This window comes from Gorilla gorilla, chromosome 4 (genome assembly GCF_029281585.2).
Source record: "Gorilla gorilla gorilla isolate KB3781 chromosome 4, NHGRI_mGorGor1-v2.1_pri, whole genome shotgun sequence".
NCBI lineage: Eukaryota > Metazoa > Chordata > Mammalia > Primates > Hominidae > Gorilla > Gorilla gorilla.
In genome coordinates, this window is record NC_073228.2 from 132,875,145 (window position 1) to 132,896,746 (window position 21,602).

The 21,602-nt window shown below is 37.3% G+C and overlaps 1 protein-coding gene across 14 annotated transcripts in view; it reads left to right on the forward strand.

Moving 5' to 3' along the window:
- Positions 1 to 21,602, forward strand: part of SLC27A6 (solute carrier family 27 member 6) — a 68,528-nt gene that overhangs the window by 22,552 nt on the left and 24,374 nt on the right. For all 14 annotated transcript variants that reach the window (XM_055389325.2, XM_055389321.2, XM_055389324.2 and 11 more), the window contains 2 exons: positions 1,066 to 1,224; positions 2,800 to 2,924. In XM_055389325.2, coding sequence (XP_055245300.2) covers positions 1,066 to 1,224; positions 2,800 to 2,924 — 284 coding nt within the window. The remainder of the gene's footprint in view (positions 1 to 1,065; positions 1,225 to 2,799; positions 2,925 to 21,602) is intronic.

Genomic DNA, 21,602 nt, shown 5'->3' on the forward strand with positions numbered 1-21,602 from the left:
TAGAGAGGAGAAATTTTCAAAAAAATTATTATTGTTAATATTCTGAAAGATGGGGACAAAAAAGTGTCAATAATATAAAAATAACATACTACAAAAAGAGGAATATTCAGAGAACATAAGTGTTGGAAAATCTCTCAAAAAGAAAAGCAAAAGGTAAGAGAAGGAAAATAGGATAGGCAAGATTAGGAAACCAGTGATTCTCTCCAGGAGGGCTGATCTTCAGAAAATCAAGAGTTCTAAAGATGAAAGGATGAACACACAAATAAATGTAACAGAAAAAAGCAATGGGCAAAAAGAACAGAAATAAGGAAGGAATGAGAAGAAGGGGGTGTGAAAATTATTTTGTTTTCAAATTCAAAAATATCTAGAGCTGTAAGACTTGAGTTGTTAGACTGAAAAAGCCTAAAAATTTCCCAGTGAAATGGATAGATGAGACTGGTCCCAGTAAAAGTCATCATGATATTACAGACTACTGAAAACAAATAGAAGATTCCAAAAATGAAAAAAAATAGAAATACCATATTGCATCCAAAGGATAAGAAATCAGAAAGACTGATAATTGCTCAATATATATACTGGAAGTCAGAAGATTATAGAGCAATGCCTTCAAAGTCCTGCGTAAAAATGACTTCTTACCTAGAATTCTTTACAAGCAGCCATTCAAGTGTATAGGTGGAAAAAAAAGACATTTTCAGACACATAAGGACTGACAAAAACTTACCTCCCAAATGCTCTTTATCAGATAGCTACTGAAACCAAATGTGTGCTACCACTGTAATTAATGTCTAGAATCTTAGATCTATCCAGAAAGGCCAACGATAAAATTACATAGCGTTTGAGATACAGGCCTACTTAGCAGCCTGTCAAAGGAGCGTTGCTAAAGTCAGAATGGCCTCTTTTACAAAGCAGATAGACTACTTTGATATATTTTGTGTCAATTGCTAGTGTAGTTGTTATCAGTATCGTCTTCTTTCTATTACTTCCTTTCTAGTTATATGAATATGTATGCATATGTATATGTATGTATGTGTGTATATATATTTCCTGTCTTTTCTTTTCTTCCAGGTCTACCAAAAGCAGCTGTGATTAGTCAGCTGCAGGTTTTAAGGGGTTCTGCTGTCCTGTGGGCTTTTGGTTGTACTGCTCATGACATTGTTTATATAACCCTTCCTCTGTATCATAGTTCAGCAGCTATCCTGGGAATTTCTGGATGTGTTGAGTTGGGTAAGGCTTTATTTTCTTTTTGATAAGTTTTCAAAATGTCTAATAATTAGAACAAGTATTTATTAACATTTGAAGCTCTATTGGTAGAATTTAGAGTGATTATATGCATATTATTTTATTATAACACAATATTTATTTTAAAAAAACTACACAATTTTATGGCATATTCAGTGTTTTCCTGAGGTGAAAAGAACAGTTTTCTGAGGATTTGGCCATGTGGTTGGAGCTGGCTATTGGCTGGGCTTCTCTCTCCTTGTAGTCACTCACCCTCAAACAAACTACCCCAGATTCCTCAAATGTAGTGGAAATGTTCCAAGGGAGTGAGTATGGAAGCTGCATAAATCTTAAGGCCTAGTCTTGAAAGACACATAGGTTATTTCACCTTCATTCCACTGATCAAAGTAAGTCGTGGGCCAGCCTAGATTCAAGATTCCAGGGCTGGAGAAATAGAAGCCACCTCTTGAAGGGAGAAGGAGCAAATTTACACTGCAAACGTAAGAGCCCTGAAGAAATTGCTGAGGCCATCTTTGCAAACAGTCTGCCATAGACACTCAATAAATTAGTTGGTAGAGCTTGTGACTCAGTAGATTCCATTCATAAACATGCAAGATTATGTGTCAGTTTCTAGACCTCACATAATATACAAACAGTGGAGATCATTTGCTACTTGTATTTGTCTAAAATGCTGTAATTTTTAGAATATTTAGAATATGATCACTATCCACCATAAATGAAGATGAGATATTAAAAGACATTAAAATCTTCAGTGGACATACATTGTTGTCAAAATTAGGTTCTGCAGTCATTTAAGAACTTTTTTGTTAGTACTATCTTGCTAATTCAACCTTACTAACAGTTGACCTCAAGATATGTTGAGGTGGCTGGGCGCAGTGGCTCACGCCTGTAATCCCAGCACTTTGGGAGGCTGAGGCGGGTGGATCACGAGGTCAGGAGATTGAGACCATCCTGGCTAATGCAGTGAAACCCTGTCTCTACTAAAAATACAAAAAATTAGCCGGGTGTGGTGGCAGGCACCTGTAGTCCCAGCTACTCGGGAGGCTGAGGCAGGAGAATAGTATGAACCCGGGAGGCAGAGCTTGCAGTGAGCCGAGTTCGTGCCACTGCACTCCAGCCTGGATGACAGAGTGAGACTCTGTCTCAAAAAAAAAAAAAAAAAAATATGTTGAGGCTGCTTTAAGGTTTTAAAAATGAATAATATGTATATATTCCAGTTCACAAGTAAGTGAATATTCTTGGCTTCTATGAAGAAGGATGACTCTTATCAATAGCCATGCTCTAATACTTTAACTCTTACTTATTTTGACTGTTGCTTTTCTCCTGTGTATTGCAAAGAGCATATTTTCAGTCGAAATTTAGAATTACAATATTTTAACAGAGTTTTTGGACGGTAAAAATTAGTGTTTCCAAATGAGTTTGATATAAATTATTGATGATGAGTTATTAAAGTTTTAAAATGAGCAAACATGTTCTAGACAGAGAAACATCATTCATGTTTTATGTTCATTCTGCCTTTGAATTTTTTTCCCTAGTGCCTGTTTTTGTCTTTTCTTATAGGTGCCACTTGTGTGTTAAAGAAGAAATTTTCAGCAAGCCAGTTCTGGAGTGACTGCAAGAAGTATAATGTGACTGTGTTTCAGTATATTGGAGAACTTTGTCGCTACCTTTGCAAACAATCTAAGGTAAGCGTAATCATTATCAGAAAAAAAATATGTCAGAAAGAATAAGTATTGAGATAGAAAAGGTTATTTTTATTTCTTTGTTTATACTCTACCTTTGTTACTGGCGGGTCTTTGTTCTTAGAGCTTCCAAGATAGTGGCAGGTGCTACCTAGATGGTGGTGGGCAGCTCCCAAGATGGTGGCAAGCCTTGTGTTCTCTGATCTGGGGTTCTTGGCCTCACGGATTCCAAGGAATGGAAGCTTGGGCCATGCGGTGAGTGTTATAGCTCTATTAGAAGCCATGGGTCATGGAAGAGAACCGTGGAACCCAGCGACTAGTGTTCAGCTGGATTAGGACGAACCTGGGCACTTAGCCATTCAGGAACAATGGCGAGCCTCTAGCCCGATTGGGAGCGGCAATGGGCACCTTGCTGGATCAGAAGCAGAGCAGACACCCTGTTGGATCTGAAGGGGTGGAAGTCAGCAGCGGGTCTGCGATGGCGGAGATCAGCAGTGGTGGATGGTGAGCAAAAGCTCAGCTTGAGCCAGAATAAACACAGACCAGAAGAGTATGTAGTTGCAAGATTTAATAGAGTGAAAACAGAACTCCCATACAACGGGAGGCGACCCAAAGCAGGTTGCCACTGCCGGCTCAAATGCCTGGGTTTATATCTGGATCTTTGTCCCTCCCCCTGTGCTCTCAGGTGATAGATGATTGACTATTTCTTTACCTCCTGCTTTTAGCCTAATTGATATTTTAGTGAGCTCTCTTTACGACCTGATTGGCCGGGTGTGAGCTGAGTTGCAAGCCCCATGTTTAAAGGTAGGTGCAGTCACCTTCCCCAGCAGGCTTAGGAATTCTTAGTCGGCCTAGGAAATCCAGCTAGTCCTGTCTCTCACCTTCTTTCAGAACATAATTTAGCTGACTTACAAAGATGCGTGCAATACCCCAAGATAAAATAAGACAAGTGAAAGAAAACAAACAGAGAGCTATCCAAGAATGTACTAATGTGCTTTGTACTGTAGCAGGATAGGACAGACCCAAAGACTGTGTTTAGACTAAAATTAAAATTTCTATAAACATAACACATATCAGATTATGAAATTAGATTCATGCTATGTTTACAGAAAGCAATTATTCTAAGGTTAAAATAATCTTTTAAAATGCTGTTCTTTAAAAAAATAACTACTGACCACTGACACTGATTATAATTTATTTTCTATTTTTTCTTTTGAATAAGTGATTATATTAGGATATCTTTTTGTTTTACTTTAAATTAAAAAAAAAACCCACATTGCTTTGATTTGCACTTGTCTCCTTAGCTGAAGAAGTCATTTCCACATTCTTTTGATCAACTGCCACCATCTGAAAAACCGATAAGCAGAGACAGTTGCAATAGCCTGAAGTTTATCTTTATTGGTTCATTTGTTTTTTTGCCCTCAGAAGTTATTTTCTTTTTCCTGGTTTCATTTATCTCTCCAAATGCTTCTTCTTTAACTTTATGATTTTCTAAACATTCTTGAGACTGTAAAGAAGTGACTTTCTTTAATCAAATTTATTTAATTCTTTATATTATTTTGTTATTATAAATTATTTATCTTTTATTATCTGATTATTTTAAACATCAGATCCACATCAGCCCCTTCAAGAATGACAATAGAATAGGATATTGCCCTACATGGGGTGGGGCAACAGAACCTTGGCCTTTGAGACCCACCTTTCCTTGACTAGAGGATCCCTCACTTATCACCTCTGCCATCATCACATCTGCTTAAGGCATGAATGGTGTGCTGGGATATCTTCTCTTCTCTTTGGCTAAAATCTGGGCATGTAATTTTTCAGTTAATTACCCAGAGCACAGCTGACACTAGGCTGGAGGCATTTAAATAAGACTTTTTCATTTTGAGCTTGGAGTTTACCAAGGAGAAACCTCCAGTCGAGCTTCTGACCCACCTCCCTGTGGCAGAAGCCATCCTTACTCATTTTTTGTCTGGAGTGCTTCAAATAACTATAGATTCCACAGATTCATAGCCAAGACAAAGAGTTCCAGATAAATGTTTTACATTTTTTTAATATTTTTCTCTTCAAGGAGACCTTGCCTCAGGTAAGGGAGGTAGTCTCAATCTAAAGAACCCCAATAATACACTTAGAATGCCACAACCTCACATATTTTCTCTTCTAGTTTTCATTGTACTTTTTGGTAATGTGATATCTGGACTAGGTTAATTTAGGGAATTAATGCCCTCCAGTAAGATGAAGGTCACCTTCAGTTGAGATTTCATGACTTTAGTACAGGACACAGTAGGTGCTACCTAGTGAAGCTCATCTGCTTTCTAAACCATGTGCTCCACCATTCCTGTTTCCTCTCATCCTTTAATAGTGACATCAGTTTGTGTAATGTCATTGTTCAGTAAATATTTATTGAATGGTCGAATACATGAATTTACTTATTTCTAAAATTTACCAACTTAATGCTGCATTTAGTATCTTCATGCAATTGAGCTAATGTAGGTTTTCAGAAGTGAATGTAAATAGCCAAAGTATATGGATACTTTTGCGATTTATAGAAAATATTTCTAAATTGCTGTTCAACATGGTTGAAGTGATTTAGAAGCTCATGCACATTGTAGGAGTATGCCTGTTGCACAGTGTCTGTCAGTACTGGGTGTTATTAAAAATAGTGGTTTTCCAGTTGTGCTTCTTGGAAAATTAGAAGCTCTTTTAAGCTCCCTCAAAAGTCCTTGAAACATGGTGAGTAAGAGTAAAAGCAGGCCAATTTCCAAGGCCCACCCTTTCAAATATCATGAATTAAACCCAATTTCCTGAGCTCCTCAATAATGCTTTGTTTGAACAAAGGATGCCTCAGTGGTTTTTAATTAGAAAAAGTAAATTCGATTATTTACTTTTGTTTATAATTTTATAGACTAGAAACAAACATATATTAATGTGCTCTGTTAAGATTACTGGCAAGGTGGGACAGTTTTCCAGCTGTATTTTCCTTTAAAAATGTCTCTTTTGTGTCTTGTACTCATTTATTTGTCTGGTACCTTATCCAGTTGAACTCCCACTTCATATAATAAAGGTATTAATAGTTTTTCATATTGATTACAAATCTTTTCTCAGTGTTTTTCTTTAAATTTTTTAAAGAAATGAAATATGCTTTTTAACTCTCTGAATCTGTATTGCACTGATTTGGAGGAAATATTATAGCTTCAGAGAATTTGAGAGAACTGAGAATTGAAAACAGAATACCTGATTGCTTTTTAATTAATTTAATTTTTAGGGGTGGGCATGGTGGTTCACGCCTGTAATCCCAGCACTTTGGGAGGCCAAGGTGGGCAGATCACTTGAGGTCAGGAATTTGAGGTCAGCCTGATCAATATGGGGAAACCATCTCTACTAAAAATACAAAATTATTTTTTTGTAAAATACAAAAATACAACATGGGGAAACGATCTGTACTAAAAATACAAAAATTAGCCGGGCATGGTGGCGAGCACCTGTAATCCCAGCTACTCGGGAGGCTGAGGCAGGAGAATTGCTTAACCCCATGAGGTGGAGGTTGTGTGAGCCGAGATTGTGCCACTGCACTCCAGCCTGGGTGACAGAGCAAGACTCTGTCTCAAAAAAAAAAATTAATTTAATTTTTAACTAAATCTCTTCAAAGAAAAAATGATGTTTATCAAATAATCTGCAAATGCTTACCTGAATGCAAACTGAGGAGGAAAGAAGGAAATAAATACAGCTTTACCCAAAGGAAAACTTAATAATTTTTTTTAAGCAGAGAAGCATTGTACTACCCAATACCCTTTGTTGAACTCACACAAAATGAGTACAAGCTGTTCTTGGCATTAAAAATTAGGAAAAGGAGAAAGTCATTCTGTTATGACATCTTTTCCCTTCAAGGAGATCTTACATTTTTGCTCTCCAATATTCCTTTCAATGACATTCCCTTGAAATGAAGGGGCAGTTTCTGCTGCCCAGTCAGCACATCAGTGGTTTCAGGTAGAGCCAGAGAATGAACACGTGACATGGTCCTGGTCCTTACCTTCAAAGAATTAAAATTGAATGTCTCATAAGCCATGGTTTGAAGCCCCACAGACAGTTATTTAAAAGAAAAAAAAACCATGTGTTTTTAAAATAGATTCAGATTTGTTGACAATCTCAGGGTAAGTAGCATATTCCAAAGGAAATTTACCTCCAGGCAGAAGTCAGAATGTGAGTTGAATGTTTATGTGTAGTTGCACAAAGACTCCCTAGGGTTGGCTTTCTATGGCCAGAAGCATTTATCCATTCCCATCTCTCAAACATGCACCCTATTCCCCACTGCTTCTCTTTTTCAAAACTCCAGTTACAAAAGTTCTTTTGGTATAAACATTAGATGTACTTCTTTAAAACTGCTGGCAGCAGCATTGTCTTCAGAAAAAGAGACTGACTCCTGTTAGTCATGGTGAGATGAAGTTGTTCTTCTCTTCCCCTGAGACTAGGAAAGCAGCTCTCCCTCACTTTTAATCTTCCAAGTTTTCTATGTCACTAAAGCACCATCATACAATCTGATTGGGTCTAGTTCTATATTTTCTTAATACTAATGTTGTCTTTAATATTGATTGGTGAGGAATGTGTTGGAACTGTAGACATCAGTGATCCTCTAGGGGAGTCTTGCTGCAGAGTTTGTCTTATATAAGCAATTCCACCTAACACAGTCAACAGTTAGCCATATCTAGGGATAGACCATATATGTAACATATTCATTTCCTCATTCATTCATTCATTCAAGTAATATTGTAGGATTAGATATACAGGACACACAGGACAAATCAGACTGCTTCTCTCTTAGAATTTATACTCTCTTTGATGAGGGGGAGAGAAAACAAACCCAGCAAACACAGATGAAAAGTAATTACAGACAATGACAAGAGTTATGAAGAAACAAAACAGGGTGCGGTGATGGAGAATGATGGGCTGTGGGAGTAGGACATTGCTAATTAGATTTGGTGGTCAGGGACGGCTTCACAGAAATAGTAATCTGTGAGCTGAGGACCTGATATGACAAGTGGGATCCAGGCACAGAAAAGCTGGGAGGTTGCCGTCATGACAGAAGAAACTGAAAAGGAAGAGGCCCACAGAAAACACCACGTGAATGTTTGAAGAGAAGGAGGGTATGCTGGGCCATCCATTGACTAGATCTTGTAGGGCTTGAATCTTTGTAATCTTGGAGGAGAAACTTGGATTTTATTCCCATCAGAGTAGTTGAAAAAAGATGAAGGAAAAACTGGAAAAAATTATACCACTTTGGGATCTATCTTGAAGGAAAGCTAACAAGACTTGTTAGATCAAGGATAGGAAGTGAAGGAATGGGTAGAATCAAGGATAAGTCCCAGGTTTTTGGTTCAAACATGTAGGCAAATTATGAACTATTTGCTGAGATGAAGAAAACTGAGATTCGAGGAATTAAAATTAATTTTTTTAGATCTGTTAAGTTTGATATATTAGGCATCCAGATGAATAAGCTAAATAGGCAATTGGATGTAGGAATCTGAAGCTCGAATAGTACAAAAGACAGGACCTAATTAACAAAGCAAGGACCTATAGTGTGATGCATGTATGATGCTTATTTTTCAAGCTACTATTTGTAGTTTGACATTTAGGCTATATAATTTGTCTATATATGTCAATGTAGAACACCCACATTTTGACATTCTCAAGGCATAGTCTATACTTATTAGGAATGCATTTTCTGAAAATTATATCCCCTTTCCTTATTTTGTTTTCTTGAAAGCTAAGAAATTCCCTGGGAGCCAGAAAACATCCTTATGATTCTGAATACTTTTGGTAAAGAATATTGAAATTTGACAAAATGTCTTACACTTGACTCCCATTATAAAAAGAGAGGTGTTTTAAAGTATCAGTGTATTCAGTAAGTATTTTTATTCATTTTTAAACTTTACAAATTGTGTTAAATTTTTCATTAGTAATGCTTAGACAATCCTGCAGTGAGCCCCTAAGAGTTTACAGGTTTTTTTTTTATTATTTTGTTTTGTTTTTCTGAGGCTGACAAGATGAAAATTTTGGAACACAAGCGATTTATGGCAGTGTGAGAGTGTTTAAGAGTTCAATTAGAAAGGAAACCTGCTTTCTTTTCTCCAAAAGAATGTATCATTCCTTTCAAGAGTTTTCTTTGTCATATCTAGATATGATATGGAAATGAAGAAGATTCAGTAGTGCCAGAGAATAAAATTCCAATAAGGAGAGATCGAATGATGCTATCTTGATCTTGGTATCTTGAACTTGTTTGTTTGTTCATTTGTTTTGCCAGTTACTTTTTGAATGGGACCAACGACAGTCATAAGCTAAAATCTTGGCTTTACTTTGTACCTGGTTAAGTGCATTCTATTTATTCTTTTTTCTCTATTGAAAATGGGCATATTAAAAATATTCTCTCTTTCATCACATTTTCATTTTCTTAGTTTCTACATAACTTCAAGTGTTTTATCATGTTTTCTCCTTTTCATGTCCTTTAAAAGATGTAATCAATCAAAGTACATAGTTTTGGAAAACTTTTCCCACTACATTTTAGTAACTTTTTAAAAATAGCATTTTAAAATTAATGTAAACTTTGTTATCAAGATATTCTGATATAGTTTCATTACAATTCTCTGTAGCTTTCGAAACAATTGATTTTGCCTGTAAGATCTAGTTAAAGATATTTATATATTTTTTATTATTTCTATTCCTCAAATATTTGAAGCATATTATATGGTTGAGAAAGTAATCTCTCTTTCAAAACCCAGTTTTCCTTAAATAAGTCAAAGATATGTTTACATTGTTATAATAGATATAAAAGCATTTAGAGAAGTTGGTAAGCTGCCAGAAACTCTTTTCAGCTTAGAAACTGTAAATGTAGAAATACAAGGGGTTAACATAAATAGGTGTTAGCAGCCTGAATGCTAGTGGAATTACACAGGAATTTGTGAATATTTTGGAGTGTTTTAGAACTATGTGTATATATTAAAGGATTTTTATAAGTGCTAATTTTAATAGTTAATGATTCACATTTCATAGGTAGCAGTTCATGTAAAATATACACATCTTTTTCTATCTGTCCTTTATGCCATTTATGCTAATTCCATTGAGGATACATATATCCCGTCTTTGTAAAATTTCCCAAGAAATTTAGCTTTATGTAGGAAACCATCTGATAGTGCATTGGCTACGGAATCTAATGACATAGGCTTAATTTCAGGCTCCTGTTGTTTGACTTTCAGTTGCTCACTTCTTTAAGCCATAATTCTTCTCTTTATATAAAATAAGTAACAATACCTACTTCTTCTAATTGGCCCTTGATTCTCATAATCCAGTTATGAGATATATGTGAAAAACTGTAAACAAGGAAGCGGAATACAAATGGAAGGATTTTAAACAAAATGTAGGTTGAGTGCAGTGACTCATGCCTGTAATCCCAGCACTTTGGGAAACCAAGGCACGAGGATTGCTTGAGGCCAGAAATTTGAGATCAATTTAGGCAACACAGTGACAGTCCCATCTCTACAAAAAAAAAAAAAAAATTAGCCAGGGGTGGTGATGTATGCCAGTAGTAGTCCATGCTATGCGGGAGGCTGAGGTGGCAGGATCATTTGCACCCAGGAGTTTGAAGCTGCAGTGAGCTATGATTTCACCACTGCCCTCCAGCAGCTTGGGTGACAGAGCAAGACCTTGTTTCAAGATAAAAAAAGTAATATTTTACATGAATGTATTTATAAAATTAGAGTAATTTTGTAGAATGTATTTATAAAATTAGAGTAATTTTGTAGAATGTATTTATAAAATTAGAGTAATTTTGTAGGTATTGAAAACTAATTGGTCTTTGACTAATAAAAATTACATAATACTGATTGTAAAATTCCATATAAATAGATCATGATCATTTTAAAATAAAACTTTAATAATAAAATATTAACAATTTTATAGTGGCTTGTCACAAAAAGACTAAAAATAAAAAACCAGAAACCCTAAAAATATTATGCATATCTCCTCTTAGATTATGTATTCTTATTGTAGATGTGGTGTGTTAATAAGATTTTCCCACATTTGATATTAATTTAACATTTAAAAACTTATGTCCAGGATTATTTCTTTGAGTATTCATTTGCTATTTTTCACATTGCCTATTCCTTAAATTTTCTATTCCTGAACTTCCTTGCTGTGGACACATAAAGTGAAGGTCAGAAATGGTTAATCTTTGCTCTGCAGTGAGGGCTTATCAGGAAATACAAGAATATTCAGCAAATGATAAACTATTAGAATTCTCCATGATCACATCATTTTTATTCCCAGCTGGGGTAAAACACAATGAATTAAGATCAAGGATTTAATGACAACTTTTCTATTAATTTACCATCTGACATAGGGCAATTCATTGAATTAATTTATTTGCCCCTTGGAGTTGGGGAGCCTGAAATTTAAGCCTAACCAACAACCATGTCTTATGAGCTTTGTGATCTTGGGCTAGTTCTTGTTCTTTCATCTATATAATGAATGTAATAACAATTATATCCAGAGGTGATAGGATGATTAATGAGTTAACTCAAGTAGAAACAGGTTGACTAGAACAGGGGGTGCTCTCTGGAAGAAGCTTCACAAGATTTTTTTATTATCATATTGCATATGCGAAGTCTTCAGCCTTCCAGGACTAGAACTCAATTTATCAGTACATGTCTTTAGGTTGGACTCATATAAACCAGGCTCAAGAATGCCAGTTCATGGCTTCAAAGTCTCTTCATTGCTGGACCTTCCCTGATCTTCTTGACTAAATGTTGGCATGCCCCTGACTCACTCTCAAACCTTTACTCTTTACGCTATATTGTCACTCCATGGATAGGCTCCTGGTTGCAAATACCGTCTACAACTTAACTCTCAAATTGGTATCTCCAATCCTGTCTTCTCCCTTGATTTCTAGTTTTTTATATCTAGATTCCTACCTGACATGTCCACTTAGAAATCTGACATCTTACCTCAAAAATAGCCAAAGTCCAACTTTTTACACTCCGCTAGTTTATTCCTTGTTTACTCCAGCCTATCTGCCTCCTTGCCTTTCCTTCAGTACACCAGGACTTTCCTCCCTTGGACTGTTCCTCTCCTGGATATTGTATAGCTCACTCCCTAACCCATCAAATACCTCCTCAGAGTGGGCTTCTCTGACCTCAAGCTCCACTAATGTCTGTTGTGTTCACACTACCAAGTTGATGGGCTCCCTACCCAAAGTTTGGGTAGACTGATGTTATACATGCATCAAGAGAATACAAAAAGGTTAACTACTGACAGACCCTTCTGAGGAGAGAAGCAAAGAGTTCCAAGCATGTCCAAAAATGGCTGGAGAGCAGGGGAAAAGACTGGTTCAACTTTTATTTGATAAAGGAGCATCACTAGGGTGAAAGTTCCTGGGCATTTAGGCCTGTATATGTTGATCTGAACATACAGCTGGTGCCCAAAGAAAGAGCACTGGGCATTCTCATCAGCTTGCTGAAGAGGAAAGGATAGTGATGCGTTGTGAAAGCTGTGAGCAGTCACGCATGAAGAATGGAGATGGACACTGGATTATGAGGTCTGTCTTCTTCATGAAAGTGTCTTCTTTCACTGCTTTATGTTTCTTCCTAGAGCTTATAATTCCATTACATATTTTATATATAATCTCTTTCTTTATTCTCTCTTAATCTTCTTCCCTCCACTATTACATAAGTTCCATTATGTATTATTATATCCTTAGTGCCTAGAATGGTGCCTGACACATAGTAGATCCTCAACAAAATTTGTTAATATTTAAACAAAAGAGAGTAGCAAATAGAACAAGTCCAGTTGCTGGGATACTTGTGTGCTCATGACCAACATAATCTTTCCCTAGTCTCAGACCTGCAAGGAAAGCTAAATTCTACAGAACGTTGGTGTTTCTGGAGGGGACAAAGTCCAACAAGGGAATTTGGATAAATCAAAGTTTCTATCATTGCAGGCAGGGAGTTGGGACTCTGATGCGTTCAGGTCACTGCAGAAATGACCTTGCTAATGGGCCCCTGCACTTTTTGGAATGTTTCATTAATGAGCGCTAGTAGTTGTAGCTCAGGTGACAGTTTTTCTGAGTTTCTAGGAAAAATCAACCTCCCTTCACATCTACGCATTCTTTTCTTAGGTGATTTAACACAGTTATTCAAGTTAGAGCCAAGTCTTGCAGAATGTTGGAGCTAGTCTTTCTCTACAAGGTGCCTTTGAATGTTCTGGGTCTGAGGCATTTGCTTTCCCTCCACTGTTCTCCCAACGTGCTGCAGGATAGAAAGCAGCTATTCAGAGTAAGTAGTCTGTAAGTAGCAGTTCCTATCCCTGTACTCTTATGTCTGGAAAATGAGGAGTTTGAAGTAAGCCGACTTTGTGCTGTAACACTTGAAATCACAGAAGTCTTTTCAAACTATCTTTTGTGCCTTAAAATCTTTGTTAAACTGATGGCTGTCATCTCTGAAACCATGGCCCACCCAAACTCAGGCTTGAGTTGAAGGCAACATTGAAAAGATTTTCAGGGGCAGCTGGAACCTGTGCTGTCTTGACCTTGTAGGCCACTCATTTTAAATACTACCAAATCCTTTCTTAAAAGAAGTGCGTACTCTCTCCCCGCACCGCTCCTTTCCTGCTTCAGTAAAAGAAAATCTGTTCTTCTGCCCCAGTTTATGCCTGTTTTTCTGCCCCAGTTCTCCGACATCCTGTTCGCATTTAGTGTTACTTCTTACTGGCTCTGCAATAGCCATTTGACTTGGTGTCTATATTGTTTCAGTGTATAATATTGGAGTGTCTGTGAAGAAAGCAAACTGTTGGAATGTATTATCTTTCTTATTATTACATAAGGTGTGTTGGTGTGACACATGTATATATATATAATTGTGAGCAGGTTTTAGGAAAAAGAAGTCTTATAATCCCTAACATATGTTTATATTTTAGGTGATCTTTTAGGAGTTAGATCATGCTTTTATGCATTAAATGGTTAGTTATCTAAGGCTAAAGGCAGAAATGATTTGCTTTTTTGTTTTCATGATGAATTTGTTTCTTTTGTGTCTCTCCACCTATCAACAAACATTCTTTTGTTTCATGAAAAATTAAGGTTGATATAAAATTACCTGTATTTAAACAGAGCTTGAAAGGTTCACTTTTCTTAGGCATATAAAGAGGTTATTCAGCCTGAGTATGTTAGAGATTCTCTAAGTAGGAATAACCACATGTTTTAGAAGAAAGAGGCTTTGTTTTTAGAAAGGCATTGTTAGAGGCCTGAGTATTTCGGGAAATGAATAAATAAATTCTTGACCTTGTAGGAGGTACCTACAGTTCAACTTACTGTGCAGCAGCTCAGCAGACACTGCTGGGAAAACATCTCTCAAATAACCTTTTGAAGAAACCAGAGTTTTGGTTCAAGTTGATGTGACTACTTTATTGGTATCATCACATCAATTTGATGAATGGTCCTGAAAGCTAGAGGGAAATATCTATTGAAATCCAAGACCTTGGGATGTCTGTATTAAAAGCTCTGGGCCACTAAGCAAGTTCTCTTTTAAATTTTAAAAGGAATTTTAAGTAGTTGATGATGAAATGAGCATTTTCTACATGTTTGAATGTGGCTTACCCAATGTGTGTATGCAAACATATAAGCATCTGACAAATAAAACTGAAATATTCCAGTACTTTTTCAGCTTCATTGAGTAAAGAACAAAACCACTGAATTAGAAACTCATGTTTTGATGACTTCCTATTACTGAAACCATGGGAACAGGATCGGTAAATAGAGCATGGGCTTTTGAGGCTTTTTAAAGCTGGTTTCCTCCCCACTCCCTCCATTGTTCCCTCTCTTGTTCCTTCCCTCTCTTGTTCCTTCCCTCTCTTGTTCTTTCCCTCTCTCGTTCCCTCGTTCCCTCCCTCTCTCCCACCCTCCCTCACTCCCTCCCTTCCTTCCTTCGTTCCTTCGTTCCTTCCTTCCATAAATGTGTTGTGAACACTTCTTATGCACCAGGTCCTATTGCAGGCCATGCTCTAGGTAATGGGGTACAGCAGAGGACAGAGCAGACAACAATCCCTGCCTTTATAGAGCTTACATTTTAATGAGTTCAAATTATCTCTGTATCTTATGTGACCTTGGATCTGAACTTCATTTCTCCATATGCAAAATGAGAATAATTCTTCTTATTTTATAGGGTTATTGTGGTGATTAACATGAGACAATACAATACTTTGATATGGGGGCTCAAGCATGTTCTCTCTGTTTCGCCTGACCTGGCAGCCCACATGGGTTTTGCTGCTGTCCTGCATTCTCTGTATTTGTCCTCTTTCTTGCTGTTTCTCTACTTTGGTTTTTGAGTGTATCTGTGGGTCTCAGTGCCTTTATTTCTATGTGCACCCGAGTCTTCTTATTTGTGTGCTTTGGCATGTGTGTCTCTCTCACTGTGTCTTTCTTTGTATATGCCTCTGTATGTCTAGTTTGTGTCTTTCTTTTTTGATCTGTGTGTGTGTGTGTGCCCGTGCACGAGAGAGAGAGAGAGAGCAAGAGAGAATCTGTGTGCATACATCTCTGTCTCTGCATTTTTCTCTCTTACAGGGTGGGTTTCTCTCTGTCTCTGTGAATTTGTCTAAGTTTTAAAATCAAAGTTCTGTGAAAAGGAATTTGAAAGAAAGCAACTTTATTCCAGTGAACTGTTTGCAAACTGTAAGATACAGCCTTTGCTGTGAAACTTAGGTACATTCCAGAGAACAAAGGGAAGGTTGAGTGTTTATAGCAACAGTTCCTGCTCAGGTTTCCAATCAAGTCCATTTATGCAAATGAAAGACTCAAACTTGCTGAGTTTTGATTGGTTGATGTAGCTGAGTTCTGCTTGATCAATTCAAGCCACAGCTTATTGGTTGGTTCAGGAAAAATGAACAAGAAGAGTCAGCTATGAAAGCCTTAGCAGTAGGCCAGTGCAGTAGCTCATGCCAATAATCCCAGCACATTGGGAGCTTAAGGTGGGAGGATCACTTGGGCCCAGGAGTTCAAGACCAGCCTGGGCAATATAGTGAGGCCCTGTCTCTACAAAAGTAAAAAATTAGGTAGGTGTGGTGACACATGTCTGTAGTCCCAGTTACTTGGGAGGCTGAGGCAGGAGGATTGCTTGAGCCCAGGGGTTCAAGACCAGCCTATGCAATATAGTGAGACCTCATCTCTACAAAAGTAAAAAATTAGCTAGGTGTGGTGGTGCATGCCTGTAGTCTCAGCTACTTGGGAAGGTGAGGTGGGAGGATTGCTTGAGCATGAGAGGTTGAGGCTGCAGTGAGCTGAGACTGCCCCACTGTACTCCAGCCTGGGTGACACAGTGAGACCCTGTCTCAAAAAAAAAAAAAAAAAAAAAGAACCTCAAACTCAAAGTTAAGCAGATGTGTGTGAGCTTTCTGAGAACTCAGAGAACGTGTCTGACCTCTAGTCAAAAAACAGCTCAAAACTGTTAATATAATTAACAACCATCAGGCCCTCATCTCTATGTCTAGATAGTCCAGAGTCACTTTTTAAAGCTCTCTTTGCTGATCTTGATGATTTTTCTTCTTCAATGGTTGTCATTCTGCTGAGCCTGCTATTCTATTTCCTTGACTACAATCTAGGTTCTCATCATCATCACCCACATCATCTTTTGCCTGAACTACTTCAGGTGCTATCCCTGGCCCCGCTAACTTTCCATCCATCATGCCAGGTGGGGGCAGGTTATTGTTCCATCATCATTCTCTCCTTGATGCCCTCCCCTGGCTTCCAGTCTTCTTCCAGGGTTCACCAATAGAGTTTCACAACATAAACAGCTGTTTTTTTTTTAAAGGCTCACCTGACCAATATTTTGCCCACCTACCACTATGCCCAATGTGTATAGGAAGCCATGCTTTTGAATGCTCTGACTAGGCGATTTTCTCCACTACAAATATTAACTCCCAGTTATTTCTAATGGGATAAAGCCCTTTCCTGAGAAGGAAACATAAAAGGAAAACACATGGGAATCTGGATAAGGAAACTTTATAAACCAATATTTGTAGCACCAATGTATTGTCCAGTTAACCAGACGATGCTTAACTTGTTTTAATACTAAGAAGTTTTTGCTATTTTGACTTTGTATCATTTAGGAAAGGGTTCAGCAAGATTTTTCTGTAAAGCACCAACCAAGTTAGTAAATATTTTAGGCTTTGTGGGTTATACTGTCTTTCTGACAACTATTTAATTCCACCCATGTTTCTCAAAAGCAGCCATAGATGATCCATAAATAGGTCTGGTTGTATTTTTTTTTTTTTTTTTTTTTTTGAGACGGAGTCTCGCTCTGTCGCTCAGGCTGGAGTGCAGTGGCCTGATCTCGGCTCACTGCAAGCTCCGCCTCCTGGGTTCACGCCATTCTCCTGCCTCAGCCTCCCGAGTAGCTGGGACTACAGGCGCCCGCCACCACGCCTGGCTAATTTTTCGTACTTTTAGTAGAGACAGGGTTTCACCGTGTTAGCCAGGATGGTCTCGATCTCCTGACCTCGTGATCCGCCTGCCTCGGCCCCCCAAAGTGCTAGGATTACAGGCGTGAGCCACCGTGGCCGGCCTAGGTCTGGTTGTGTTTTAATAAAACATTATTTGCAAAAACGGGACATGGCTCAGATTGGGCCCCTGCAGGCTGTAGTTTGCCAGTACCTAATTTAGACTTTATGATAATATCTTATTATGTATTCCATATAGGTAAAATTTTCATTCCTGTGCACACTGTTTTTTTTTTTTTTTTTTTTTTTTGAGACGGAGTCTCGCTCTGTTGCCCAGACTGGAGTGCAGTTGTGTGATCTCGGCTCACTGCAAGCTCCGCCTCCTCTGTTCACGCCATTCTCCCGCCTCAGCCTCCCGAGTAGCTGGCACTACAGTCGCCAGCCGCCGCGCCAGCTGCCGTGCCCGCCTAATTTTTTGTATTTTTAGTACAGACGAGGTTTCACCGTGCTAGCCAGGATGGTCTCGATCTCCTGACCTCGTGATCCGCCCGCCTCGGTCTCCCAAAGTGCTGGGATTACAGGCGTGAGCCACTGCGCCCAGCCACTCGTTTTTTAAAGCTTTTTTTCTCTCTTACCTTTCATATATGTATATATGCATGTGTGTGTGTGTGTGTTGTGTGTCTGTGTGTGAGTGCCAAAAAATATAACTTTTGGGCTTTCTACAGGGTTTCATATAATTTGTCATTATTATAATAAATAAAGGAATCATATTATTTTCATTTACATAAAATTCCATGCTCATAATTTGAATCAAGAAAACCAAAACCTGAAACATGTTACTGGTAACTTTCAAGAAATATCTCAATCATCTGTAAAATAACAACAGTAATTTATATCACGTATTTTATGTAAATTATGTCATTTATGTTTAACTCTTTTGTAAGTGTTATGTTTAGATTCTTAGTTAGTTACCATTTAAAACAAGATTTTAGAGAATTTCTTTAAAGTATTTCGTGTATGTGTGCTTACTGAATCAGCTTAAAGATGTTTGTAAAATTTTAGACTTTTATTAATTGAAGACCTTTTATTTGTAAATCTTATCTAAAGTGCAGTTGAATAGATTTAAAATTAAACTGTCATGAAATCTGAATTGACCATCATTATGTAGAGCAAAAAATATTATATCCTTGTCATAAAGTTAATTCTAGATAAATGAAATAGGTAAATGTAAAGAGATAAGAAGAAAATAATATATAGATTTTTTTGCTTATAGGATGGGAAAGAAAATTTTAAATCACATATTAAGTTGAAATATTAATAAGAGCAGAGAATGATCCATTTAATTATTAAAAACATTGAATGTGGCTGGGCACAATCCACCTGTAATCCCAGCACTTTGGGAGGCCGAGGCGGGTGGATCACAAGGTCAGGAGTTCAGGACCAGCCTGGCCAAGATGGTGAAACCCCGTCTCTACTAAAAATACAAAAATTAGCCAGGTGTGGTGGCACGTACCTGTAATCTCAGCTACTTGGGAGGCTGGAGCAGATAATTGCTTAAACCCAGGAGGCGGAGGTTGCAGTGAGCTGAGATCATGCCACTGCACTCCAGCCTGGGCGACAGAGCGAGACTCAGTCCTAAAAAAAAAAAAAAAAAAAATATATATATATATATATATATAATGTTAAAAATAAAAATCAAATTAAAAGAAACAAATGCTTGTAACTATTTTAAAAAGTGTTAATCTTCTTAATACACTATTAAATGACAAGCATTCAACTTGGTTAAAAATAAAAAGAAATTAAATACAATATATTTTCTTATCAAATTGTCATTTGAAATTAAATGAAATGTCATATTTCTAAGAATTCTTCATTGAAGAGGTATCCATCTCCCTCTCCTCAATAAGATATAAATAGGAATGTCCTTTTTAGCCAACAATTTGGTAACATATCCATAAAAATATTTACAACTATTAGCTTCTTCCAGGGATCTGTCCTAATGAGACGCAAAAATTTATAGATAAGATATTCACTCTACTATCTATAATGATGAACATTTAAGAACAATGTAGCAATTCAAAAACAGGTGATGAAGGGGTAAATTGTGGTATAATTATATGATAATCATAAGCATGGAACATCATATATTTGAATGATAACAATTTAGAATAATGTCCAGAATTTATTAATAAATTAGAATATATGGCCATATTATGGTGATTATAACTTTTAATGTATATATAGATATGTTACATAATATTCATATAGTGAGATTATATATTATTTCATTTTTTATTTTTCTGTATTCTCTAAATGTTGTATGATATATGTATATTTCAACATCAAAAGAAATACACATTTTCTTTTCCCACATAACACTAAACAATAGATCAATTGATGTTTCCTCATACCTTTCAAAGCATGATCTTCTGGGTTTTCTTTAAAGGAAAGAAAAATTTTTTAAAAAGAGATCTTGGACATTAGAGAAATTAATTTGATATTTTGGGACAAAAGTCTTGATCCTAGTTTTGAAAATTTGATTCTCTGTATCAACTGAGTTTCTTAGGATGATTGTTTTTATTTAGTAAGCTTGTATAGCTATAGCCCACACAAGTTAAAGCCTGTGGAATTTGGTTTATAAACCACCTTCATATTAGATTTCAGAGAATGCCAAGGCATCTTATAAATTATGATACTTGCTAAAACTCATCTCATACCTGAAAAGCTTCCAAGCATTATACCATATAAAAGATTGTTCTCTATTCAAGCAAAATAAGTCCTAAGATTTGCAATGCTGCTGTTTGACGCAGGAAAATGGCAGTGGAAAATCCAAGAGCTAGTTCCATGCCAGGCAGGCAAAATCTGCCATGCCCACAGGAGGTGGGAACTAGAACAGAACTGCTGTGGGTTATATTTACTGTGAGAAAAGAACCCTCTGTCTTGAAAGGAGCTGCAGATGGAGTCTTTTCTCCATTTGCAGAATAATTACCTTAAACCTCATTTATGTAGGTCTAAGGAAATCAACAAGTGAGAGTGTTTCACATAATTCCACATCTTGGCTGTCTTATTATTTTCAATTGATTTTTTTTTTTTTTTGAGATAGAGTCCCTCTGTTACCCAGGCTGGAGTGCAGTGGTGCAATCTTGGCTCGTTGCAACCTCCTCCTCCCGGGTTCAAGCAATTCTCCTGACTCAGCCTCCTGAGTAGCTGCGACTACAGGTACCCACTACCACGCCTAACTAATTTTTGTATTTTTACAAAATACAAAGTGGAGGCAGGGTTTCTCCATATTGGCCAGGCTGGTCTTGTACTCCTGACCTCAGGTCATCCACTCGCCTTGGCCTCCCAAAGTGCTGAGGTGTGAGCCACCATGCCCAGCCTCAATTGAATTTTTAAAAATCAAAACAGTACTTTTACACAGTTATAAAAATGAAATAGTACTCTTAGGATAAGAAATATCTCTGCATTATCAGTACTTGATCTCTAGAAGTAAGCATCTTTAATTCTTCTAGGACATTTTTAGTTATTATCTCCATATTTCTCAGTAAAATATGTATTCTACTATTTCTTGATTTTTCAGTTTTAACTGTCGTCTACCTGGCTTCCTACTCACATACTCATTATCCACACACATATCTTCTCTCTCTGTGACACCAATAAAATTATGATAGTTTAAAAATATGTTTATAACCAGTTTTTAAAGTATTGTAAAGAAGTGGCAATATATAAATTTTATTCATAGCTGAGACATACTGTATTTCATTACAACTTTTCTCTTTTCATTCCTTATAAATAATAATTGTCCCGTTTTTATATTTTAAATTTAGCTTTCTAATGTCTATCACAAATCCATCTCAAACTCCCCATCATAGCTAACATTTCTTTGTGTGTGTGTGTGTGTGTGTGTGTGTGTGTGTGTGTGTGTGTGTGCGCCTGTGTCACTCTGTTGCCCCGGCTGGAGTGCAGTGGCGCGATCTCGGCTCACTGCAACCTCCGCCCCCTGGGTTCAAGCAATTCTCCTGCCTCAGCCTCCTGAGTAGCTGGGACTACAGGCGCACGCCGCCATGCCTGGCTAATTTTTTGTATTTTTTAGTAGAGATGGGGTTTCACCTTGTTGCCCAGGCTGGTCTCTAATTCCTGATCTCAGGCAATCCACCCGCCTCAGCCTCCCAAAGTACTGGGATTACAGGCATGAGCCACTGCGCCTGG